The 25,775-nt window shown below is 42.3% G+C and overlaps 2 protein-coding genes across 2 annotated transcripts; one reads left to right on the top strand and one right to left on the bottom strand.

Moving 5' to 3' along the window:
* Positions 1-4,194: 4,194 nt before the first annotated feature.
* On the top strand, positions 4,195-8,565 carry LOC306780644 (hyaluronidase-2; the record flags this gene model as incomplete). The annotated part of the gene is made up of 6 exons (XM_079273079.1): positions 4,195-4,800; positions 5,831-6,079; positions 6,185-6,334; positions 6,424-6,510; positions 6,715-6,909; positions 8,125-8,565. The coding sequence occupies 6 exons, from the start codon at positions 4,195-4,197 to the stop codon at positions 8,563-8,565; spliced, it is 1,728 nt and encodes a 575-aa protein (XP_079129205.1).
* Positions 8,566-10,122: 1,557 nt separating this feature from the next.
* borcs6 (BLOC-1 related complex subunit 6) lies at positions 10,123-18,499 on the bottom strand. Its single transcript, XM_079274339.1, has 7 exons — positions 18,391-18,499; positions 16,417-17,045; positions 15,874-16,060; positions 15,465-15,647; positions 12,925-13,088; positions 12,686-12,769; positions 10,123-12,154 (listed from the first exon to the last, which is right to left on the bottom strand). The coding sequence occupies exons 2-7, from the start codon at positions 17,032-17,034 to the stop codon at positions 12,029-12,031; spliced, it is 1,362 nt and encodes a 453-aa protein (XP_079130465.1). The 5' UTR covers positions 17,035-17,045; positions 18,391-18,499; the 3' UTR covers positions 10,123-12,028.
* Positions 18,500-25,775: the final 7,276 nt, after the last annotated feature.

Genomic DNA, 25,775 nt, shown 5'->3' with positions numbered 1-25,775 from the left:
GTCAGAAATACATCACACAACAGACGCTACATGGTCTTTTTTCTTAGACAACACTGATTGTGAACTTTATATAGTCGAGCATCTAAAATACCAAAGCTTAAGGGTCACATGTAGAGTGTCGGATTAAATCCAAAACAACCAACGATCTACAACCTGCCACTGAGAATAACGTCGAACACATTCAACTTACATTTATGTTACTCTGAGATTTCACCCTGACTTTTTGATCAAGCACCACCAACAGGTCAAAATATCAACACTTGTTTCAATCCTCATGGGTGGGCCAGTGTGGCGCAAGTCTTTTGTACACCAAAGTGCTTTTTGAAGGCCAATACAATGTGTATGCAAATGTCAAAGACAATAATGCAGCATGACAGGAAACTAGGGACGGAAATAATGTTAGTGATAGATGAGATTGAAAGTGGAGAAGGAGGAAAGAGTGAGGAGAAAGAGGGAGCTTGTGTTTGTTTTGTAGCTGCTGAATCCTTGAAAGAAAAGACAACAGAGAGTCAAGCATGGAAGAAAAGAGATTAGGAAGATTAGGAAGAGGGATTTAGGAGGGAGGGAGGGTAGGAAGGAGCCGGAGGGGGAGGAGAACGAAGAAAAGGAGGAGGGGAAAAAAAATCCAGGTAATTGAAAATGAACAGAGGTGAGAGAGGGGGTGGAGGGCCACTGTGAGGTAGAGGAAGATGAGGAGAGGCACAATATGAAGAAGCAGAGGGAAGGGAGTGAGGGGGGAGGAGGAGGAGGAGGAGGAAGGAGCGGAGGACAGGTGTGATCCTCCATAGCTCAGGTGTTCGTTTAGCCAAGAGCGGTAGCGGAGAGCGGAGGATTATGGGATTACGGACAGTGTCGTTGGTCATGTGAGGTGCCGTGGTCGACACTGACCCTGCTTACCTTCTCTCAGTAAGGAAGCCTAGCCTGGCTGTGAAGGTGAGGTCACACACACACACACACACTCACATACACAGACACACACACACACTCACATACACAGACACATGCCCACCCATCATTTTATCTCCTGCTCAGACACTAAACTCCTTCTCTACCTCTCTTGTCTTTTTTCTTTTACCACTTTTCTGTCATTTCTTTCTTCATTTACCTCCCCTCTTCCCCTCCTGACAATTTCATTTCTTTTTTTTTAAATTCTCTTGTCTATCTCTGTCTCTTTATCTCCCTCCCTCTCATTCTTTATCTCTGTCTTCCAGATGTCAGGCTTACTTTTGGTGCATGTCATACATGCACAGCTTATCCATGCCCTCACGAATCCAGCAGGACGCCTTGTTGTGTCTATCTGGAAGAATAAGGAATAAAATATAAGAAAGAGGATTAAAACATTGCGGAATCAGAAGCAATAACTCTGATCATGTTCAGACTGTGAGGAGTAAATACAGGAACCACCTTGGCCTCGGTGAGTTTGTCTTGACTTCCTATGGGGGTAAACATTGTACCGTTTATCTCATTTTAGTGGTCTCTTTGTGGTCGTTTACTTTAGCTGATCATGATAATTTGAGTAAAGTATAAAGCCAGTGGTTTTGACATATTATGTATTCAGCAAAGTATAGATTACAAAAAGCCAAATTCAAACTAAAATGTTGGACTACATGACAACACAACAGCACAGATCGACTCAATTAAATCAAATGCTGTCACATCTTCTTATTCATGGCATCTGGTCCGGGACGAGCCTCATAATTACACTGAATTACCATTTCAGGCTAATACAAAACACCTGTAAGGGTGCAGATACATTCTCTTCTTTTGCCACCTTTAAAGCATGCGCATTTATTTGCATGTAGAATATGTAATGTGACGAGAGTCTCTCTGCATTTTATCTCCACCAGACATTCGTCACATAGTGTTTATATTTTACCTTTTTAATGGCTTGGTAGAGAGCGTGCAGCTATCTGGGCGGTAGAGAAGGGTTTCCACTGCTAACAAGCAATCGCTTGACGTTTTTCACTTCTACAGTGTTCCCAACTGAATCCATGGCAACATTACAGCACAGTTCCTGTTCATATCCACGGCCCACACATTTTGTAAACTAGTTATACACGTTGCATAAAGTTATACGATTTTACACCAAGTTGTGTTGGGACACTGTTTGTCGGTTGAATCAGCCTCGCTGTTCTTATCTTTCACACTTTGTTTTGATTATACTGCCTACGCAAAGCTGCCACTCAGCCAGATATTCTTTAAAAAGAGTATTTTTTTGTGCTGCTTCCAGCTCTCATTATCTCATATCTTGTGCTGCCTGTTGAACAACAGCCTTCAGTGTAACAACATATGTTTCTCACAGTTGGTCAAATGTTTCGCTAATCAGGCCAATTGTTGACAACTACCTGTCTGTTTTCTGGGATTCCTCCAATGCCTGTCTGTTGCATTAGCAGAACTTTGTATAACACTTCTACTGCTACATTGTTTCATTTGACAGCAAAGTATCACAAGACAGGCAGGAAAACTTGCATCCTGGAAAAACACGGTTTCAAGTTTTTCCAGTTTGTGAGTTCTTCCGATTCAACAAGAGGCGACAAGAGATGAAACCTTCTTTACTCCTAAAATGTTACATGTTAAAAAGACACCTGGATTATATATGTTGTCTAATTTTACCAGGTTGTCCTGCCACTTTCATGTTTGATGAGCCTAAATCTGCTTATTTTTACCAGGGGTTAGGTTAAAAACAATATCACACGGTTGATAGGCGCCGACGTGTTTAATCTGACATTTTTCCCCAAAACGCCGACTTTCAAATTCATGATGAAGAAGATAATCCACATCGTTCATGGTGACACATTGCCAACACTCGGAGTACTTGACTTCGCAAGCGTGGGACTATCCCCACATGTGGGCTTGTCGAGCCGAAACCATTCTATCCAGCCACTGACCTTATGGTAGAATAATAAATATCAGCAGCAACCGAGGATTTGTTCATGTCGTACATTAATCCAGAATAATAATAGTTTCTAAATGAATCTGTACCACTTTGTCTTCAGGTTGTGTGTCTTGTGATCACACGTGTGATGGGCCAAATGCTTAGCATGATTATTTCATTATTCACATTTAAAATCTTAGTTGTATACTTCATAATTTAAGTAGGTGCATGTTTTTACACTGTGTTTTCTGCCAGCATGGATTTTGTATTTCAGCTGTTTGAGGCAAAAAAGTAAATAATTCTGATTAAAGTCGTCATTTCTTCATTTTGTTGCTATGGTTTTGGGCAACATGAAAAATTGCAAGGCAGTCACTGGTGTCTCAGCAGATCAGTGAAAACAAAAATCAAGGTAGAGAATGTCGATGAGTTGCTGGAGGAACTTTTCTTTCTTTGGCAACGGATGAAACAATGTGTACCTGCGTTAGATGTAAGGACAGCATTTCTCCTCCTTTACTTGTGTGCACAGCCTTGCACAAAATCTGGACCCCAACTGAGTGTCTACTGTATCGACTGCATCACTGAGTGTATGAAATATTAAATACAACTGCTTTCTCCATGACATGTGTGACTGAGGGAACCCATGAGGATGTTATAATCTGACACTAATTTGACTGCACCTACTTGAAATGGGATGTAGGATGGTAGAGAAGATAAGAACAGTGATTGAAGCCTTTAAAATAAGAAATAAATGTCAAAATAGAGTGCAGCTAAATAGATCGAAAGAAATGTCTGGAGATTCTAATAGGCATGATTATAGTAAAGCAATAGCAGACAAACTCCTGGGCCCTCTGTTTGTGTCGGTCTGTCAGGACACAATCTCCCAATTACTCAGGATAGAAAGTGTGTTTGTTTGTGATTTGTACGCGCGGATCTCTTCATGTTAGCTTTGTTTACATCGTTGAGAGTTTTGGGGCAGCTGTGGCTCAGGGTGGGTTGAGCGGGTTGCCGTTTTGATCCCCGGCTCCTTCGGCTATGTGAAGTGTCTGACTCTGAACCCCAAGTTGCTCCCCAGGCGCTTCAAAGCAGCCGACTGCTCCTAAACGCGTCGGATGGGTTGAATGTAAAGGTCGAATTTTATGCGAGTATGTATGTGATGATAAAAATAAAGTCATGCAGGAATAATCCTGCTGTCCTTCATCGCCTTCTGCTCATTATTTGATCATAACCATATCACCCGACGGACTGAAGGAGGTTCGACGTCTGCTTTGTGTTTAACAGGAACATGATTGGCTGTGAGGGCCTGACAGGTAGCTGCTCCAATGGCGTGGGCCGAGCCACGGTCCCGTCCAGACCCAAAGCCTGAACCAAAACTCACACCTCACACTCTAAAGACTCGGGACACTTTTTCATCAGCTATCCTTCAAGTCCAGCCTCCAGTTTTACTGCCCCTCCTTCTTCTGCTTGCTGCCTTTGCTGACCTGGGTATTGCTGGTCCACCGCAGCCAGCTTGCCCCCCTCTCCTGTCTGGACAACCTTTCATCATCTTCTGGGGCATCCCGGACTCTTCCTGCTCCGGTCGGCCAGATCCTAGATCTTTCGGGATGGAACGGGAGGGCCGCGTGGCCGTCTTTTATGAGGACACGCTGGGGAACTACCCTTATTTTACAGACAAAGACACACCGGTCGATGGGGTTCTACCACAGCACACACGGCTGGACAACCACCTCCAGAAGACACAGCAGGACTTGGAGGCAGCTTTACCTGCCCCGAGGTACCTTGGGCTGGGGGTGCTGCGCTGGGCAGAGTGGGTCCCCCAGTGGTCACGGAACCAAGAGAGGCAGGCGATGTATCCGGAGGCATCGAGAAACCTGCTGAAGACTTTCTTTCCTAGCTGGACCCCGGAGGAGGTGGAAAAGTGGTCACAGGTAAGAAAAGATGATAAAGTGTGAGGAAAGAGTGATAACTGATAAAAAGTGCTTCCAAAAGTGTTTCTTCTGTCGTGAAGACAAAATCTTTGATGTAAATATTCAGTGGGCCTTGAACACTAACAACATCATTGTGATACCATTTGGTATTGCTATCATGTCAGCAATTATATTTTATTATGATGTGAGCACACTTTAAAGAGGGAGTGGGGAGGAAGGAGCGGATAATGGATCATTACAGCAGCGAGTGAGGAAGAGATGGAAGAAGAGTCACAGCATGTAATTATAAAGTGAGCTTCTTTTGCATAATTCACTCAGCAGAAACATGGTGTCAAAGGTACAATGAAGGGTGAAAACAACTTCACTCTGATTCTGTGAACTACATTCAGTCGGTTTGGAAAGATTAGAACAGTATGCAAACAGAAGCCCTGGGTAAATGTGAATAAAGCTGAATTGGTGATCATGTGATAAGAAGGAAGACAAAGGCTGTTGATTTGAGGTTTGAATGGAACATTTTATACTAAAGCAGCGGCCACGAAGCCAAATCCAGACTAAACGGTAACCAAAGTTAAGCTAATTAACATGGTATATGTTTGATTAATCCGTAAAAAAAACCAAAACAATTATATTCTCCGTGACGTTGCCAGGCAACCGACGGTGACGGATTAAAAAAAACAGATGAAGAGTAGAAATTAGTGAGCCTCAAAGATGCTAATCTATGAGAACTGTCCCCAGCTTCAAATTGAATGGAAAGACATGAGAGTGGTTATCGATCTTCACATCTAACTCTTAACAAGAAAGCAGGAAAAGGGTATTTTTCCAGTGTCAAACTGTCAAACTATTCCTTTTAATATCTGCAAAATGACGGCAGGCCAACACTGCCATAACACTGTTCTGCTTACTGATTTGCAAATTGTCCAGAATTATTTAAATGATTAAATAGCTACAAAAACAGTTGACACATTTGTATCATCATTTCTATAAAAATGTCTGTACTCCACTGAGAGAGGATGTATTGATCTCGTCACAGGTGGACTTCGAGGCAGCAGCCCAGTCAGTAATGATGGAAACTCTACGGGAGGTCAAAAGGTTAAGGCCCAAAGCATTATGGGGCGTCTCTCCTTACCCCAGCTGCTACAATGGCGATCCCGCCCAAACCATGTTGGCCAATTACACCGGCCAGTGCCCTGCTACGGACATGGCCCTCAACGACGAGCTCCTGTGGCTCTGGAAGCGATGCTCCGCCCTCTACCCTCTCCTCACCCTGGAGAAGCTGCAGGTGGGTAACACTACTGTGCTGTACTTTTGTGTAAATAATGAATGAATGTGATGTAGCTGGTTTACAGGTAAAAATGTGTACAATCTGTCCCCTTTTTATTTATAGTGTGGGACCTCTGGAGCCAGGCTTCACTTGTCCAGTCAAATCAGAGAAGCACTACGAGTATCATCTCTGACTGGCACTGTGTCTGATCTAAAGGTGTGTTTGGTCCACATCATCAGGTGTTGGATTTGTTCAAATAAACAGAGGGCTCATGTGACAGGTATAATGGTGTTTATAATGTATCGTACTGAGGAGTACAGAGACAAGAAGCAAACCCTCTTTGTATAATGTCTTGTTAACAGGCAGACCTGGTTAGCGCCATAGAAGAGAGTGCTGCCATGGGAACAGCTGGAGTTGTCATCTGGGGGAAGAGCGAGACTGAGACGGCGGTATACGGCCATACATTTACATAAAGTGCATACGCCCACGACTATTAGTCTGCACATTTATACACCGACACTTCTACATGTCAAGAGTTCACTTTATAAACACACGTTTTTACCATTTCACTTTTTCCATCTCACTAATGAAAACTTCAAAGAGGGCTTTGTGTTGGCAAACATTTTCTTCCCAAACCTGTCTGCTCCTCCCAGAGAGAGTGTCAATACCTGGCAGAGTTTGTCCGCAAGGTCCTGGGACCCTACTCCGTCAACGTAACCACGGCAACTCGACTCTGCTCAGCCTCTCTGTGCCAGGGAAAGGGCCGATGCGTGCGTAAAAATCCAGAGAGCTCCGTCTACCTCCACCTCCCACTGCCGACCGAAGTGGTGGAGAAGGTGACGGAGAAGGTGAGGGAATGTCATTTGAAGCAGATTTAAAGATGCATCTGTGCTGGATTTATAAAGCTCCGTTCATGTATCGTGTTCCAGATGTCATTAATCCTGTTCACACTGAATCCCACTCCTACAATGAGCCAAACATAGATGATGACATGAGACATATTGTTCAGATGTAAAACAGACTTGGTGACCTTATGGTCTTACGACAGATGAAGCTTCTTCAGTTTCCAGTTAATTAGCTACGCAAAGCTAGAACTGCTGCAGTCTAAAGCAAAGTTCACACCACAGAACTGTCAAAGTTGTCAGATCGCCGAACTGTTCCTCACGACACAACTTGTTGACTTGTAATTTGGAGTCTGGAAGTCGTCATGTTTTTCACACTACACAACTGACCGGCGACAGTAGGTCAAACACTCCAAGATCCTTGAATGAAATCACGTAATCCCACGTGCAAAGTCATGCATCTCGATGTTGTCGTTGGTACCCGCGTTAACACGAAGCTTGTTTGCTCTCAGCGCAGCAACAACAACAACTTTGGTCTGTGTTGCATTGAAATAAATTGACATAACTAAAGTGTTAGCTTGGTGTCTGCAATAAACAACTGGGCGTAAAGTACAGCGTGTCTTACTGACTTTACTCTTTGTAGAAAGGTTAACAAGCACACGTGATGCTGAGATATAAGATTCTACTACAATGTCTTAAAAAAGATGAAAGCTCCTAAAGAAAAGCTGATTGCCTCTTTGACTTCCTCCCTTCTCTGATACTCAAGAGTTGATTCATTGAAGCCTGTGTGCACATGTTGAAAGGCAATTGTCAAAAGTTCTCAACTTATGTTCTTTCCGTGTGGAGTTGGAAGCCGAACAACTGATTTTGAGTCACGACTGATAAAGATAACCAAGACAACAGCAGGGAGTCCAGTTGCCTGAGGATCTTCTGTCTTTAGACAGAAAGAAAGCAGAGTACAGGAGCCGAGACACAACAGAGACAGATATGCTGGAACATTGTGTTCTCTGGGAGCACTCAACACTATTCAGCTGTCATAAAATGTAAGACACAAGTATGAATATTGCGGCAACTGCAGAACATTATGAAAAGTTTGTTATTTCCATCTGATTTTGAGCCGTATACTCTTTGATCTTTAGTTTTCAGACTGATATCATAAAACCTTCACTATTCCCTGTGAATATCACAGCAGCAATGTTTGCTTATTTTTCTATCCACCAGGAAGAGGCAGCAAAAGCCACGGATCAGCCGGAGACCAACACCAAACCAGCAGAACCTGACCCAGCTGAGATCTGGAAGAAGGACTTCCAATGCCAGTGGTACAAGACTGTGGACGGAGACGTCTCAGACCAGCAGTCCCCCAAAGACGGCGCATCTGTTGGGGGTGCAGTAAAAACAAATACTGGAGATATATTGGGGATTACAGTAACTTCTACAACAAAAGGTGCCTCTGGGATCGAGTTGAGAGGAAGCAGTTCACCTGGGACCGGAAGCCCAACGCCTTCACTGGAAGTAACTACAGACGGTGGAACAAATTCACTGAGTGCCCCTAACCCGACTGTTCTGCTGTTGCTGGAAGTCTTTGCCTGGAACCTTAAAATAAGAACAAACCATCCTTCACCTGGAAGGTCTGGGCTTCAACTGCAATATGAGCCCTTCTGAAGTGCCCTTGAGCAAAACACAGAATCTCTGCTAGCTGCAGGAGTGCTGCTTTGTTAAAAAATAAAAACCGATGTTCACAGCTGGAACTTCAAACCTATCACTGAATGTGCCGAGAGACAGTAGTGGTACAAACACGTCACTTTTTTTCCGTTCAGACAGGCTGAATTTAAACCTTTAGGCGAAAAGAGATGCGACAGACAAGAAAGACTGATCAGAAAGTCACCGTCACCACACATATATACAAGCAGTCTGTAAAACCTGCGCATGGTTTTATTCTCTTTGCACATTTTGTTGATACATTTCAGTCCTATGTGAAATGGTAATTATGAGTTTCTCTTTCCATTAAGTAGACGTGCTGGGTTAAAAGGCTGGTTCACCCCAAATAATTTAAACTCTATTCACAGTCATTGGATTGGAGTGACAGCGGAAAGGTCAGAGGCTAACATTTTGAATCCTTAAAATTAAACCAAAACGATCTGCTGTGCTAGATAGTAGAAAGGTGAGGGAGACCGTCTGTGTACTTGTAAACAGAGTGAACCCGTCAGTTAATCTGCCTGACAGAGATTGTCATTTTCATAAATCTTTTAGTAGTTAAGCAGCAGTTTGAGAGTCACATGTTTCATGCAATTTCAGACAAACAGAATGTGTCAACTTTGGCCTTCAAACATCCAGGATTTACATTGTGGATTGTTGACGTCTTCAAGAGGCCAATCTGCTGAACTGCAGCTCTATAGAGCATCCTCTGCAAAAATTAAACACGGGCCTTTTTGAAATATCACAGAGGGAAAAGCACAAGTATGAACAATACAATGAATGATGTCTGAATCCCATTTAGCTGCTTGAGTTTCAGGGTCCTGGTATTGAGCATGCTGGCTCACTGTCACAGCTTAGAGACATCAAAACAGAGCCATCGTTACTGTTATTATTAATAACGCCGCTGTGACAATTCAAAATATCTGCAGTGAAAAGGACCTATTGGTCTCCCCAGCATGTAGTTATTGTGGTTAGAATGTTATAAATGCAGTAACTGTTAACTCAAAGGACAAACCTTTAAATTCAGAAAAAACGCAAAACTTCCATCTGTAATAGAAAACCTGCATATATGTATACATTTTTTTGTAAGCCAGTTGTTTATACCGGTTTCTTTCACATACTTTCAGTGCTCCTTGAGGCAGCACACTTTGAAATAAAATGGAAACATTTGTTCTTGCAGCTCATGTAAATTTATTTGTTATTTTTCATTAAAATATACACTCAAGACGACGGGTATCTAAACTGTTTGTTTTTTTGTTACAGAAAGAGATCATATCTACACAGGTGCATCATCTGATTGTACAACAGAAAATGAATTAATCATACATTTACATTATGAACAAGGGCATTTTCTCTCATATTTCCCCATTTCAAAGGATCCTCTCACCCTGGAAATCTACTAAAACTCCCACATGTCCTCTCTCTGGACTCAACCTTCATCTGCAAAAGCGCATCAACACCTTTACAAGCACAGACATGATGGAGTACATGTCAGTATAATCAGGATCATCCCATTCTTGAATGTAAGCTTTGTGAAGATGCGGCTCTTCCTCTTTGCCAACAAGGTTGAGGAGAGCGACGATGAGACAAAGAGCAGATTTGACAAAGAATGCAATCTGAGCTTTTTGTGGTGAACATGAACCACGGCTAAAATAAGTACCTACTTTGCTTCCAATATTGCTTTGATAAAAGATTTTAAGATGAATATCCCAAAATCCACCAAATTCCATGTTTGCTGCCATCAGTAACAGGTATATGTAAAAGTAATAGCACAATGATCTCCTACAAGGCCACCCACCAGTGCAATGACAGACGTACCACAGTCTCTCCATTAAATCAAGTACAACGCTCCAGGAGAGCGAATGGCTTCAGGTCGGTAAAGTAACAGCCAAGCGACGCGGCACTCGTTCAGTAGCCACACAAGTCCACGTTAGTTCACACGCGAAGACGGAATCCCAACTCCAGTGACGTTGACTCTTTGTGGGAACAAGTCGTCCGATCCTTTAAATGTTGAAGAAAACAAAAGCGAGGACATGCTGCACGGAAACGTAGCTGCTTCTGCTTCTTCTTCGTGATTGGTCAGTACAGGCAGAAGCAAACCATAACTGGTCTGAATTTCATTCACAGGATTAATGACACTCTAGTCAGTTGGTTGGCTACTTGCATGTCTGGAATTTAAATTACATTTTCAATAGGTTCAGATTTCATGAAAGTCTTCAGGTTGGCAATATGTATCAATTGTTTCTTCGGTTTGATGACATTTAAAAGTCAAATAAGTACAAAGCCTTTAAAATATTTAATGCCATTGGGAATGTTGTGATATGCACAAAGATATTTTTTGCACGAAAACATCTCGGATTGCACAAAAGGAGGAGTGAGGTTGTTGGACACCTGGCAGGGTGGCTTTAAATCACAGAAGCAGACCTGTGATTTATAAAGTTTACAAGTTTTTAATTGATAAACAACATGACATAATCCGAGTAGAAAAAGTGAAACACTTTCATTACCTTCGACAACTACCCTCAGGCAGCACTTGAGCTTAAACTCCAAATGCTCCAGAGGGAACGTTCAGTGGGACAAAACTCTGGCTGTACTGGTTAGTTCCCAGTGACACCGAGTAGCAGCGTAGTCGATAAGCAAGCATGCTGAGAACACTGAATAAATAAACATTAAAATAAGACAGACAGACATGAGAAATGATGCTCCACCTCCCCTCATTAAGCCTGCAGTGTAAAGAATCGGATCTTTGTTGCATAAGGTTAAAAAATAGGCTTTCTGTTCCTGTGCAAAAGTCACTGTCTTCTGAGCAGTTCATACCGGCCTCTCCATCAGCGAAGAGACACACGGAGAGAAACATCGCCCCCATGTGGGGAGGAAAGGTTAGTGCAATCTGAACAAAGCGGGCTGGACGGATAATAACACCATATTCCTCCTCTCGCTGTAAACACATCTTCAAGGATCTGTGTGTGTGTGTGTGTGTGTGTGTGTGTGTGTGTGTGTGTCTGTGTGTGTGTGTGTGTGTGTGTGTTCAGGGCACTTGACCGAGTGTCTCCAAAACGGGTTCATTTCTGAGATTTCGTTTCACGACAACTTCCTTCGAGGCTTTTAAAAACAAAAAAGAAGAGTAAGAGAAAGCTCGGCCCCGAGCGCAAATCAATCGCAAATTCATTTGGAATCTCACGAAACAAACATCTTCAAATTATGAACAAGCGGCGGGACTATGAGAGCCAATCCTCCAGCGTGCCCAGTCGCAATGGTACCTGGAATCCAGAGGTGCACTTAATCTTGGCTGCAGTGTGTGTGCGCTCTACCTGCAGAAAGGTGGGTTTACTTGCAGACAGCCTCGTTCAGGATGTGCTTGATGTTGGATCTTTGCAGCTGGGGGCGTGTATTCAAATCGGACCGGTGGGGGGGGGGGGGGGGGGGGGGGCTACTTGCAGATCGCCTCCAAAGCGTCGAGGGTGCGTTTGATGTCACGGATCTGGGCCGCCAGGGTGTGTATGGGCTGCATGGAACGATCCAACTCCTCGCAGCGAGCCATCAGTGTGTACATGCCCTGTGGGAGCAAAAATACACGCCAGCCAATGAATAAAGCTGATGCTTTAATACAAACCTCAGCCGAATCAGAAGTGGAGAAAATGAGGGGAATGTGGAAAGAATAAAAACGATGACAGCGCTGCACAGTCTTTTTTATAACAAAGCTGATTTGATTTTGTGACTGAAAAATGCTTTTACTTTCTAGTTTACTGATATAGTTTTTCTATAAAGTGTAACAGTCAGGTTTCAAGATAACAAACTACATTGTTCTTCTTCAATGACATTGATTATTGTGACAGATTATCCAACAAATGAAGGTAATATACTGTATGTGTCCAAGAGGATGTAGAAAAGACAGCACAACTTAAATTTGTAGTGAACGTTTGTAATTCACGTTCTGGTGGACCCCTAACTTATAATTTCCTACATTTCCCAGAATTACAACAACCACCAGAGAACATGTTTCTGTCAGAGTCACACACACACACACGTGCACACACACACGCACACACACGCGCACACACACACACACACACACACACAGTGTCACCTTTATACTCATATCCACAGACTCTCCCAAGCTGTCAACTGAGTCTCTGTAGGTCTGGATGTAGCCCACACTCAGAGCTGTCATCTGGAAGAATCACGGACAGAAAGACCAACATGAAAAACAGATATGAGAAATATATAACAGATGTGTGCGAGTGTGAGAGACGATACCAGAGGACGAAACAGAACGATGGAGCTGAACACACGATGCATCATGAACGGACAGAGTTTCAGACTCACATTCTGGATAGTGCCATTGAGGCTCCGCATCATCATCTCCACACTGTGCGCCACTTCCTGGGTGTGTCTCTGAAGATCCAATAGGACGGCTGGATCAATGGGCGGGATGTCTGCTGGTCTCCGTGACAAACCCCGGCTGCGGAAGATGGGACCTGAGCAGTCCGCTGGTAAGAAATAATTATGAAATTCGATGAATAATATACACAAGTAGGGCTCTAACTAATGTTTGTGTTCATTTGATTTTTCGATAAATAGTATAATCGATGAAAAAAAAAGAAAATTGTGAAAATTCCCAGAACACAAAGAGCCCAAATCTATGACTTCTTCCAGGACAAACGCACGCAGTCAGAGAAAGGCAGCGAGTGATGCAAACAGGCACAACACGTGTGCAAGCACGAGCTAATGACGACGACATCAAGGAAATCGTTTCTCAAGCGAATAAGACAAAACATCACACAAATTACACGCAAGAGCAACTGCAGAATTATTCTCAGTTGAAGGAACAGCTGCTCTTACAAAAAGACTGCCAGCACATCACGGCACATAATTAAAAGAACACGTACGCTTTGAGTCGTGAAGTAAAACAAATGAGGTTTCCGTCTCTGAAATTGATTCCCGTCAGGCTGCAGCAGGACCTCAGCTATAAATCCCTCCAGTCCAAACGGAGTCTGAGTCATCTATCCTAATTGAATCAGCAGGTAGAGGGAATGAGCTGCCACAGAGGGCATATCGACTGTGTTCCCGTGTTTAAATTGAGTGGCCAGTTCAGCAGACACTCGAACACAGATGGGTTTCCCCCCTCTGGGTGAAGGGCAGCGGTTCAGGCCTCCTTTTCCTGGACAATTTGACAAGACAGATGGCCGCGAATGGACAGGCTTAACTTTGTCAACCTGCTGATGTTATAGAGATGATTTCATTTCTGAGTGACCATTTGGGAAAACTATCCGTTTCAATTGCTGCGGGGTTGAGTCTCTGCTGCTCGTTAAAACACGCGGCGAGGCTGATTTACAAGTTAGGAAATGGACAGCGTCCGTCACAAATGAATTATTCATCTGAAAATCTCATCGAGAGGAATCGAAAAATGATGAAGCTGATTGGGTGAATGTTTCTCGAACCAATTGTACCGCACTACACAGGACAACCAGCTGCATTTAACAATGACCATCACGATGTACAAACATGGCGCGTGATGAGCCGTCTGACAGCTGTTCAACACGTTGCAACATTGTGATGCTTTTTGGTGTGTTAACTGCTACGCCGATGACTGAGCAGACAGCAAAAAGGTGTTTACATATGTATGTCCTATATTCACTATTCACTGAATTAATAATTAATGGGAAACCCTGCACTGTATGATCAAGAACAGAAGCTGTTAAATGAAAAATCAAAACAGAAATAGGATGGATTGCTACATAATGAGACATATCAGTCTCAAATCACTAAATAAGAACAGATGATTCATGTAAACCTCCATCATAGGACATCAGATACAGCAATTCATTTGCTTAAGATAGTGCATTGATTCTCCATTACTTATTTTGGGTTAGACATGACCAAAGTTATGCATAAATGATGAGTCGGGGCTGACTGGGCTTGTTGGCCTCTGCGGGGGAAAAGCTGGCTGTGAATCTGACTTTAAGTCAGACACCCAGCACCAGCACCGCTGCTCGTAAAAATGCTATTAACCTGCTGAAATGTAATTTCTGACACCTCCCTGTGCAGAGGAAAACACAAACACATCCTCTGTTAGGGCCTCCTGACCCTCAAACACGTCGCAGTTATAAAAGTAACCTGCACTACGCACATCCTCCATCAGCCCAGTCGGCAGGAAAAACTGTCGGCATTGGACTCGAACCAAGAAATACGCTGAATTCGAGCGGAGCAAGTGACGATTGAGAGCTAGATATAAAAACAAGTGTAACAAGGTAGTGGGAGGGGAGGTGGATGGGTCAAATAAGCACAGGACTTTCAAGAAAGGTCCATGTCATACAAGACTGATGACGAAACGCATTTGTAGAACATCAATATTCAATGTATCTCCCAGAAGCATACGATGCAAACATTTTTTCGGGCCACTGGGTTGCCTCTACATGTGAACATATACTGTATGCACACTTCTGCAAGTCAAATGCAACATAACCATAAAGCACACCGACAGATAAACACAGACATACTGTAAATGAAATATAGTCACACGTTCTGTGATGCTTACAAATCAGCCGTATGAGAGCAGTGAGCGCGGCGGGCGTGAGCTAGCCAGTGGTGCGCACACACACGTGCATGAACATAGACTAAGAGCACGCGGCCTGTCCATGTCAACAACTCAAGGAGAAGCTCAGATTGTCTGCTCAGGTGGACATTACTCCACTATATCTTTACATTGATTATAGTGTTTTGCTGCTCTATTAATGCTCTGAATGTTTTATACTGCTCCTTGAAGTGGAATTCTCCTAATTGGGTTATGAATTACAATAATTAGGAAAATTCCCTTCATCAGTTTGATAAGAATCTTGTGACGGTTGCTTGGGGTCCATACTCACAGTCACTGCAGTCCAGACTGGGCTTGGAGCTCATTTTGATTTTCTGCTCCAGGTTCTTGGTGATGAAGTGAGTCAGGTCACCCTCCTGGCTGACTGTCCCATCGAGCTCCAGAGCTGAGGAGATTGTGGCCCTCCGCCCCTCTGACTGGCCCCCTCTGCCCCCTACCCGAGCCCCCAAACCACCTGTGGAGAATACACCAAAATCAGCTGAATAAAGTTGTAAAGTATTCCCAGTAATTACTGACTTATCAAGAGATGGAAGCCATACTTAATGTCGTCACAATTTCCACTATATTTCTGCACGTTATTGCGTAGCTAAAAGAGTTTTTTGCGTTCATACAAATGAAGAGATCGGGAACGAGCCAAACTGCAGTTAACATAAAATCAAACCTGTTGGACGGATATCTACCTCCACAAGCTTGGCTGATTTCATCCAGGCTCTTGCTGTCCTGCATCCCCCGGACGTTGCGTACCCAGACCTGGGCCATGACGTGGGGAGGGCAGGGGATATTGTCTGAGGGAAGAAGAGGAGGTGGAGGAGAGGAAGAGGACGAGGTGCTGGGACCGGGGGCTGAGGAGGAGTAGTGTCGTGAAGACTTAAAAAAAAAAAAAAGAGAAGGGTGAGGCGGTGAACAGAGAATGGAGAAAAGAGGAAGTGAATAAGAGAAGTTAAATTACTGCTTATCAAATCACACTGGCAAAAATCACTGTGAAACCAGCCCAGGAGCTATTGTCTTCCTGTTCATTGGCCGTCTCTTCTAATTGATTAACTTCTCGTCTCACACTCAAATTTGGCCATTTGGAAAAAGTTTGACCAACTTGGTCGCGAGAGGTAGATGGTCGATGTGTTGTAGTTCATTTGAAGCACACTGAAGTCTCGGCGTTGACTCTATATAGAAGCATAATCACACATAATCAAATAAAGATGAATATAATCCTACAGCCCACTCACCGCCACCTCTGTTCTCCCTCCTGCACGCTGATTAATCCACTTTTTTTCATTTTTCTCATCGTCCTCCTCATCCTGTTTCTCCTTCTCTCCATCTTCCTCCTCGTCTCGACTGTCAGTGTCTCCGTCTAAAGTCTCCGTCTCCCATCTGCCTGTAGCGGCAGGGCCTCCTCGCCGAGATGACTTTTTGGAGTGTGCTTGCTGCGCTGGGTCCCACAACAGAGCTGCATCGGGAGGCTCAACATTGTTAGAGGCCTCGTGAATGTCTGTGTCTTTGGAGCCTGATTCCCACTCTTCAAAGTCTCCCGTGCAGGAGGCAGCGGGGAGTGAGGCATCTGTCACACGAGAGGTGTGCAGCGACAACCTAGTAGATGTTCTCCCATTATTGTACGCCTCTGTGGCCAAGTGGCCGTCGCCATCGTAAACTCTGTTTTCCGCATCTACGTGGTTCTCTCTGTGTCCAAGGGCTCTATCCTCCGATGCCTCCCCAGGACAGGGCACTCTGCTCCCCCCACATTTCACCGAGACTGGAGCGTAAGAGCCGTTCTCTGAAGAGACGGGTGGCACAACCCCGTTAGCCGTTTCTGGCACTTCTGTGCCAATCACAGGGGAGAGACTCATCCGTCCACCTGCTGATGAAGGAAGAAAGGATGTTAGAGACTTTTTAAAATTCATATTTAATTTATGATTCAATTACAGGGTTGTATCATGTACTATGGCTTGCTGGGGATAGGTATCATTATTACTAACCAGTTTCGATATCATATTTTAACACTGATACAATGTTTTTTTCATACCTCTGATTGGGGAATAGGATGGATAAGTGTTAACATAAGGACTTTACCAAAATAAAATATAGTCTGATCAGAACAGTTTTCTGTTGCTACTCATTAGTTAGTAAATATCATATTATGGTCAATATTATATTCTAGGTAAGACCGCAATAACGAGATGGTCATGTCTGCTTTAGTTTGATCAACTAAATGAAATAGTCACATTGAAGTATAACATTTAAAAATTCAAGTTGAAGTAGTCCTGCTCACTGATTTTCCACATAGCAAACTATGGCCTGAAAATGCAATCAGAGATGTAAAAAGGGGGAGCTACCACTGTATAACCTCTCAGTTTACATCATATCTTTAAAGCCTTCCCAGCCCCTCTGCTTACAAACGCGTAATTATATTCAAAGTCTCTTGGTCTCCTGCATGTAGCAAGGGAAGTGTTAAATATAATGAATAAACATTCTGAGGAGGGACTGTGGTGAGGACTGGGAGCTGAACAGATTGAACATTTAAATGCCGCAGTGCAAGATTTGACATGCCACTAGTTTATCCTTCCATCCATCCAGAGATATCTGGAAGCTATCTAGATTTCTTAACCCCAGCCTTAGCTGTGTTTATGTGAAGACTGTAATCATCATACACCTTTGGATCCTATTATTTCAATCGTGGGCAAGAGTATTTATTCATAACAGCAGCTGTTATTTGGGCCCACTGTGTGGTTCAATGTGAAATGACGTAATATTAGGTTGCTTCGCATTAGCTTATACACTTAACTAACTTAGTGTTAGTGCTAGCTTGCATAGCATTCTCGTGACTTTAAGCAAACAACGCCTGTGGAGGTTGATCAGACGTCCGTGGACAATTACTACGTTTAATAACAGACAAACAGGAACAAAGAAATGACGAAGACATAAATAACTGCCTGCCAACGTTGAGGAAGTTGATGTCTTCTAGTCATTAGCCTCCCAGCTAACTTTAGCTCGCTGTTTAACGTAATGTTGTTGAATGACGTTAGCGCAGCACGGCTAACGTTAGCTGTCCAGGCCTTTAAATCACAATGCTTCCACAGCTCGTCTTTTCTTGTCTCACACTGTTACACGACAAATGGTCATTAAATGTAAATTATATTTACTTATATATTGATAAAGTCAGACAATGGTACCCCATCGCTTAATTTAACGAAGAAAACACTCACCAGTGTAGTTCCTGTTCAAAAAATGTAAGCAACAACCGAGTCCGATAAGAAAATCCTTCCCCACCAATCTCAACAGAAGAGTTCCGCCTTGCAAAATTAAAATCGTTTCAAGCTACAATAATGATAATCTAAAATAGATACAATCTTCTTCTTTGAATGTTAATGACAGCGCTGTTCGATTGACACAGAAGTATGTCACGGATTAAAATATTTATTGAAATAAGTAAAATAAATTAATTGTTGTTAATTCGGATGTTAAAAAAGACAAAAATACTCCCAGAGCAGTGCATGCTGAGCAACATTTAACTCCCGCATGTTGACTGTGGGTTTATTTGTCTCTATCTACCATCACGCTTCATCCTGCATTTCCGTCATCCTACAGATGGAGACAAACACCACAAACCCTCAGGAAATAACTTCCTCTAGATTAGAAGTAGTATATTGGTGATTTCAAAATAAAAAATGTATAGAAGCAGGGCGTCCTGATGGTCTGACTTCTGACCTCCTGGTCAGGGCAGTAAACAATCAACACATTCATTTTCTCAAACAAAAAATTAAATATGAATGCTTGTTGACCGTGTTGAGATATTCCGTGTCTCTTTAGGATATATAAGCACAATTTGAGTAGAAGCTATATCTTTTGTAAAGCTTTTAAAGCATGTCAAGACCCACGAATCAGCGTGTCCTGCTTTGTGCTGATGTAATTTGCAGTTACTGGCCTCCAACAGTCATTTTGCATTTGTAGTAAAATGTCAGTATTTCATCTGAACATCAGAAAACCAAGAGAGCAAAGTGTTGATTGCATACTGTATTGCACTCTCTCAGACAACTAATTGTTTCACTAATGATACAGCACATCACAACACATAGCAATATTGTGCTCAACTCCAATGCTTAGTGATCGGGTGCATGGTTTTTAGGATGTATGATGACCATTCAAAACAAAAATTCACTGATAACAGAATTTAGATTTAAAGCAAAAGCTGCATAGAACGACTCGCACATTACTTTTGTCAGCAACAAACAATTTCTCACAGTTTTTAATTTTAGAAATAGTGTTCTTGTTATCCCTTCTTGTGACATCATGCTCACAGTATCATCTTATCACTTCCAGTCCTCATTAAAATAAGTTTCCTGTTTGCAAAAGGACAATCAGGGCAAATGTCTGTTCGAGTTAGCTGAAAAACCGCTTCTTGTTTTGCCTCATAAACCATTGATGAATTTAAGAAATGTGTTTGCAATTATTTAAATTGATGGTGAACAGACTGGAGAGGTGGTTTAAATAATGAGAAGACCTCGGTTTCGCCTGTTTCCCTCCACAATGGAAGTCGGGCCAGCATCTGTGGCTATTTAAACCCTTGAGTGTGGCCAGAAATGACAAACACTGGTACACAGGAGGAGAGGCGATTCGAGACTACACTGCCACCACATCGAAAGATCCTTTAACATTTCGAATCAGCTCCATCATCCAGGCCAGCTGTTCTCTGTCTCGGTGGTGATTTGGCTGTTTTATCTCATTAGTTCCCTCTCCTTTTGTTCCAAACCTCAAAGCTTCAGACATTTACCTAAGACCTCTGAAATAAGCCAATGGCTTCCAGAGCTCCCCAATATAACACCCAATAACCACCATGGCTTTCATCAGAGATCACTGTCAGAGAGAACCTTCTTTAACAGACAAGTAACTGCCACAAGAAAGGAAACATTTAGGAAAATGAGGCATACAAAGCAAATTGAAAGCACGTGTCGTCAAACAGATGTGTTTTTCCATAATAAAAGCTGGACCCTGCATGTTGCACATTTGCAACGAAAATGACAGTGAGGGCCCATAAATCATATTCCCATAAATTGAAAATATTAATTGTATCCCAGTTCAGGGGAGATGAACCTGAGATGAACCTGCTCCCCCCCCCCCCAAATGAGACAGATTAACCTCACAGAGACCAGAACTAATGTTGCATTCACATACTCATTATTAACATGATGACACCAGAAAGTTTCCCTCAAACTGCAGACAAAGGGTTATAATGCAGAAGGAAGGGACCCCACTCTGAACTCCAAAGCAATCTTTTTTGTTTTAAATGCAATAGGTTAACATTTCAGCGTAACCAGTTTTCTTCACACAAAGTGGCATGTATCAGTGGTAAAATGTCACTCAGGGATCTGTTTTGTGAACATTTACGTGGTGTAAGCACTAGGACAGTGTACAACATGTGTTTCCAAAATCTTCAGCATTTATGTTTTAAGATAATTACATTTTATTATTATTGTGTCATGGGGGAAATTGTGGGTTTTCAAAAGAAATTTCAATGACTTTTTGAAATGTTGACGGGGCTGGTGTAAGAGAAAATGTATTCATCAAGAATGCTCAATCAGAAGATCAAGTGGTTACAAGTCAGAGGAAAGGACATCATCAAATAGAGACGTCCGTGGAAATATGTGCATTTTCAGCCTCCATTCACAGAAAAACGTCAGAGGCAGTCAAATTAAATCTGAAGCATGAGCTGACACTTTCATCCAGCATGAGAACTACACTGAAAGGGATACTGTGGTGAAGTGCACACAACTCTCATTACACCAAAAAGGCACTTTTATGAGCAAAATGGTGAAAAGGAGACTTTCTGGTCGACTGAGCAATGAGGAAAAAAGTCATAATGAGTCACTTTGTGTGACAAATGCCAAAAGCGTCTCCTCCTGACTGGTTATTTCCTATGATGAAGTGTTGTTTGGTGCATATTCCAACCATGCAGTAGGTTTTTATTGAGTCCTTTGGAGGGAACGGAAAATCCCAATAAAAATAAATCAATTCTGAGTCACCGCGCCTGTAAAATCTAGTTGTTGTGAATCTATCATTTTGTCACAGGAATACAGGTCTGAAGGCAACTGTTGGAATTGTGGGTGTGGATTGCCGTCAAGTCGTCAGTGACACTGCCAGACCTCTCTTGGTTTCTTTGCTATAGCAATTTGTGGTTTGAATGACCGCTCCACCATTTTCATGAGGTGCAAGTTTGGTGTAGAAATGTTAAACAAGCTTTGATTTGTAATTGTTCCCAGCTGCATGTATGCCCTAATGCCCCGCGGCTGACGTCAGAGTAGGGCTGTACTCACTATGTGATTATCATGGCCAAAATAATTCACAATGATGATATTATTGTGATATCTATAGAAAACTTGAAAATTCATCTTTACCTGTGTTTATTGTGCATTTTGTTTATTTTTTGGCCAATGCATTACATTCAAAATAGCAGTGTAGTGAGGGATATTATTTAATATTATTTTATTTTTTTTCAATTTAAATCTTTTTATTAATCCAAAAAAGTGTCGTGATTATAACAGCAGAGCAGAAGCTGTAGAGGACTCATACTTCCAGTTGGGGGCCAGTACTCTCCTGGTCTTGTAGCGGGTCAGCCTGTGGATCCTGCTCTCAGTGAGAATCAGGCGGAACTTGGCATCCTTGTCCTTTCTGTTTCTGTATTCGGTTGAAAACTAAAGTAATGGACAAAGAAAAATGTTGACCTGATGAAGGAGCTGGAGGAAAAGGTAAAGGTCAAGGTATCACCAATGCCATCATAATTCATCCGCTGGAGACCATGAATGTCTGTACCAAATGTCATGGCAATCGATCCAGCATTTGTTCAGATATGTCAGTCTAGAGTCTAGACCAAGGTGGCGAACTGACCCACCGACACTGCCGTCCCTAGAGTCAAGAGAACATGTAGCAGCTCTGAAGGTAACCAAACTATCACAGCACTGGTCATGTATGTGGCCGGGTCAGTGAAGAGAAACCACAATGACCTCTCAGTACAAACACAAACATCTAAATGTTCCTGTTAAAGTGTCTGTGATAAACATGTGAAAAGATGAATGGCAACTAATCAGCAATGAGAACAAGTTTCCATTGTCACGTACCAAAACAACAAGAGCGTTTTCTAAAAATCCTCTCCGAGCCTATTCATTATGGCCTCAAAGGGTAAATTGACACCGATTAATTAAAAAGTGTATTTATTGAAATGTGATGTTTGCAAGGCTGGCTGTTATCCTTTGGCTATACAGATGAAAGTCTGTACAAGATACTGTAATTATGGTATCACATCTATACTTTGTCAGACAGTAGAGGCTTTAAAGATGCAGTGAGGAAATAATGTCTCATTCCTCACAAAATACAGCACTGCAATACACTCCTTTATCTTTAATGCATGGTTTTCTGTTTTGCTGTGATATCCTGTTTCTTAAACTGGAGCTGAGTCTAATAATTTCCTCAAGGAGATTCCTGTCCATGACTCAAGAGCTTACAAAGTGAAGCAGTAAATTAAATGGAAAGCCGCAGTTGCACATAGTTGACCGGAGCCAGTCGAGTTTCAAAAGTAGCGTGCATGGATGGCATTATAAACAAACAGCAGAAAACAATGATGTGCTGCTGACCCCCCTCGATACCACCACAAGAGTTTGGAAACAGTTCAACAACTGAAGGGAAGGTTTGTTATCCAGCTCGATTGGAACGCATCTGTCTCCCAGAAGATTGCTCAGCAGAACATACCAGTTGTTGAACATTAAATGTGAAAGTACTATATGTGGTCACTTTGGAAGGCATGCATGGTGGTTTGGTGTTGTATGGTATGTTACCGTTTTGGAGTGAACAAAGGACCCTGTGCCTGAGGAATAACGCCGCTGGAATGGAATGGAATGAATCCCTGTAAAATAACTGTGCAAGGATTTGTTTCTAAACCCGTTTGTGCATATGCGGCTTAAAAAATACACGTTTAATGTGTCAGCTGGTATATTTTGCTGATGTTGCCTTTTTATAAACAGAGCATCCTTGGGGTCTGGATACAGGATGAGAGGGTTTACATTATATGGGATTAAATTAGTTGAATGTTCAACCTTGACAAACTTTACATCGTTTAAAAGCATAAAGCCTCGTGACTCAGCAGAACAGAACAGCAAAATGTATAAAAAAGGTAATTGAAATATTTGTGAATTTGGCTGAGTAGCTTTTAGACTAATTCTGATAGTAAATTCCAGAGAGTAGCACTTCAGAGGATAGGATCATATAGGGTCATTTTCAGGCTTGTGTTTGTTGATGGGCTTTCAACCTTGATGACAATACATAAATAATCCAACCGAGATTTAAAGAAACAGTCTGTAGCATTTAGGGAGAACTAAATGAAACATCATATTAATAAGTGTGTTTTCTTTTGTATATAATCACCTGAAAATAAGAACCAGTGTGTTCCCGTTACCTTAAAATGGGCGTATATCTTCACCTGTGTTATATCCACTGTATATACATGTTTCTGTGTTGTTCAGTATCTGTATATATTTCTTATTGGTACAGTAAACCACAAAACACAAACATACTCAATTGAAAGCAGACCTTTATACATATCTACAAAAAGAGAAAAACAAAGTCCCGGCGCATGAGAGGAAATCAGTTGAAGACTATTTCATTCTGTCTGCCAAGAAATCGTTCAGGATAATCACAGGGGATGAATATTGACACTGAGATGTAATTACAGTAATAAAGAGTAAAACACAAGAGGCCGCTGTAATGCTCTGCGCCAATGTCTTTGAGGGAAACACAATGCTCGCAATGCTCCATCATTGAAAATGTCTTGTAGGAGTTCTGCCTCCTAATCGTGTGGTGTTGGACACACATATACACACATTGCACACTCATATACACACACACACACAGACACACACGACATCCACAAGCTGAAGACCCAACAAGCTTTATTATTTTCATATTCTTTAGGTTGTTGAATTTGATGCATATTTGTGTGAGAGCTCAGAAAAAAATTAGAAACTATTACTCAGGCAGCATACTCAAAATGAAATCAAAGTTGTCATCTTCTCGCCAGCAAAATGAGCTTTTATGCCCGAAAACAAGCGTCACATTTGGCTATGTTTGCCTGAGGGGGATCATTCTGGCTCGCAGAATGTGTCAACAGTTTTGCACAGTTTTTCATTTGCCAACAGGATGGTGCCTGAAAGCTGGTCAGTCATATGGCTGCATATAGAGAACTGTAATCCCTCTGTTTTCCCTTGCTGTAGCCTCTGCAGTAATGGCTAGAAGGTTTCTTGTATCCGTCTTTCTGAAAAGTTAAATGTGCCTGAGGTTTTTTATGTCCATTTTAAAGCAACTGCATGACAAGCTAGTTGCATTTCCAGTTATCAGTCTTTGTGCTGAGCTGTTAAACTGTTCCTTGAGGCTTGAATTGTATTTGCAGCGGTACATTACCTAGTGTATTGTTTTATTATTACTACACTGCTTTCATGAGGCTTTGTCTATGTAACAAAGTATCTGCCATTATCTTGGTTAAAGTAACGCAGTGTTCATGTTTAATACACTAGCCTTTTATCTTGAACAGAAAACACCAGGATCATGTTTTTCAGGAAGGCTGATATGAAGAAACTCATTGAGTTAAAGATGCTAGTGTGCAGCAGAAGCTAGCAGGGAGGGAGTTTTGAGGACGTTGATCCTCCGTACTCAATTGTGTTTTCACTGTGGACTTGAAATTTTGAGGAACAAGATATGACAAGAAAAATGTAACAATGATCATGGTGTTAGCATTCAACAGCCCAGACAGTATGTCAGTGGCTACGACTCATACAATGTTGTTTGTGAACGCTCACAAACTAACTCCGTTCGAGAAGACACCGAATCCTGATTTCCTTTGGATCATACTGCCAGCGTCACATTCACCCTCACACCCTTTAAAATGTTTGAGGAGTGGCTGTCCCGAACACTTGTACACTTTCAACATTCAACACACTCCCATATAACCTCTCTCTTTCTCTACTCAAACAGCTCAGCGCTGGTGAGCTCTTTCATGTGGCCAAAGCCAAGTAGCCAAGCCCATATTAATGTCCTGCGGGCTCCCTCTGCTCTGTGTCGGTCTGGTTTATTTTTCTAACAGCATCAAAAGTGTCTACCATCCATTGCTGTGTTACCCATTTGATAGATGTACTGGCTTGGCCTCTGAACCTTAGATTGAGCTCACTGTGATCCCACTCATATCAAACACGCACGCACACACACGCACACACACACACACACACACACACACACAGATGCATACTGTACAAGCACACACATCCAAAAATGCAGAAATACATACAACCAATACAAAGAGATTGGGATCCTACAAGACCCAGCAGGATATATTTACTCTACTATCGCCGGAATTGCATGCTCAGCAACATCATTGTGGGATGAAGTTAAATTTATGAAAATATGAGAGGCTATTATTATTGGACGAATCCATGCATGTAACAGTAAACCATATAAAATAAACCTACGTTTTACTTTAGTGTGTCTGGCTTTCTCCTTCCCCCTGTCCATCCTCTCTCTAACCTACAGCACTGTTCTGTTTCAGCATTTGTTT

Source organism: Melanostigma gelatinosum, assembly GCF_949748355.1.
Source record: "Melanostigma gelatinosum genome assembly, chromosome: 8".
NCBI lineage: Eukaryota > Metazoa > Chordata > Actinopteri > Perciformes > Zoarcidae > Melanostigma > Melanostigma gelatinosum.
This window is presented reverse-complemented; position numbering and strand designations above follow the sequence as displayed.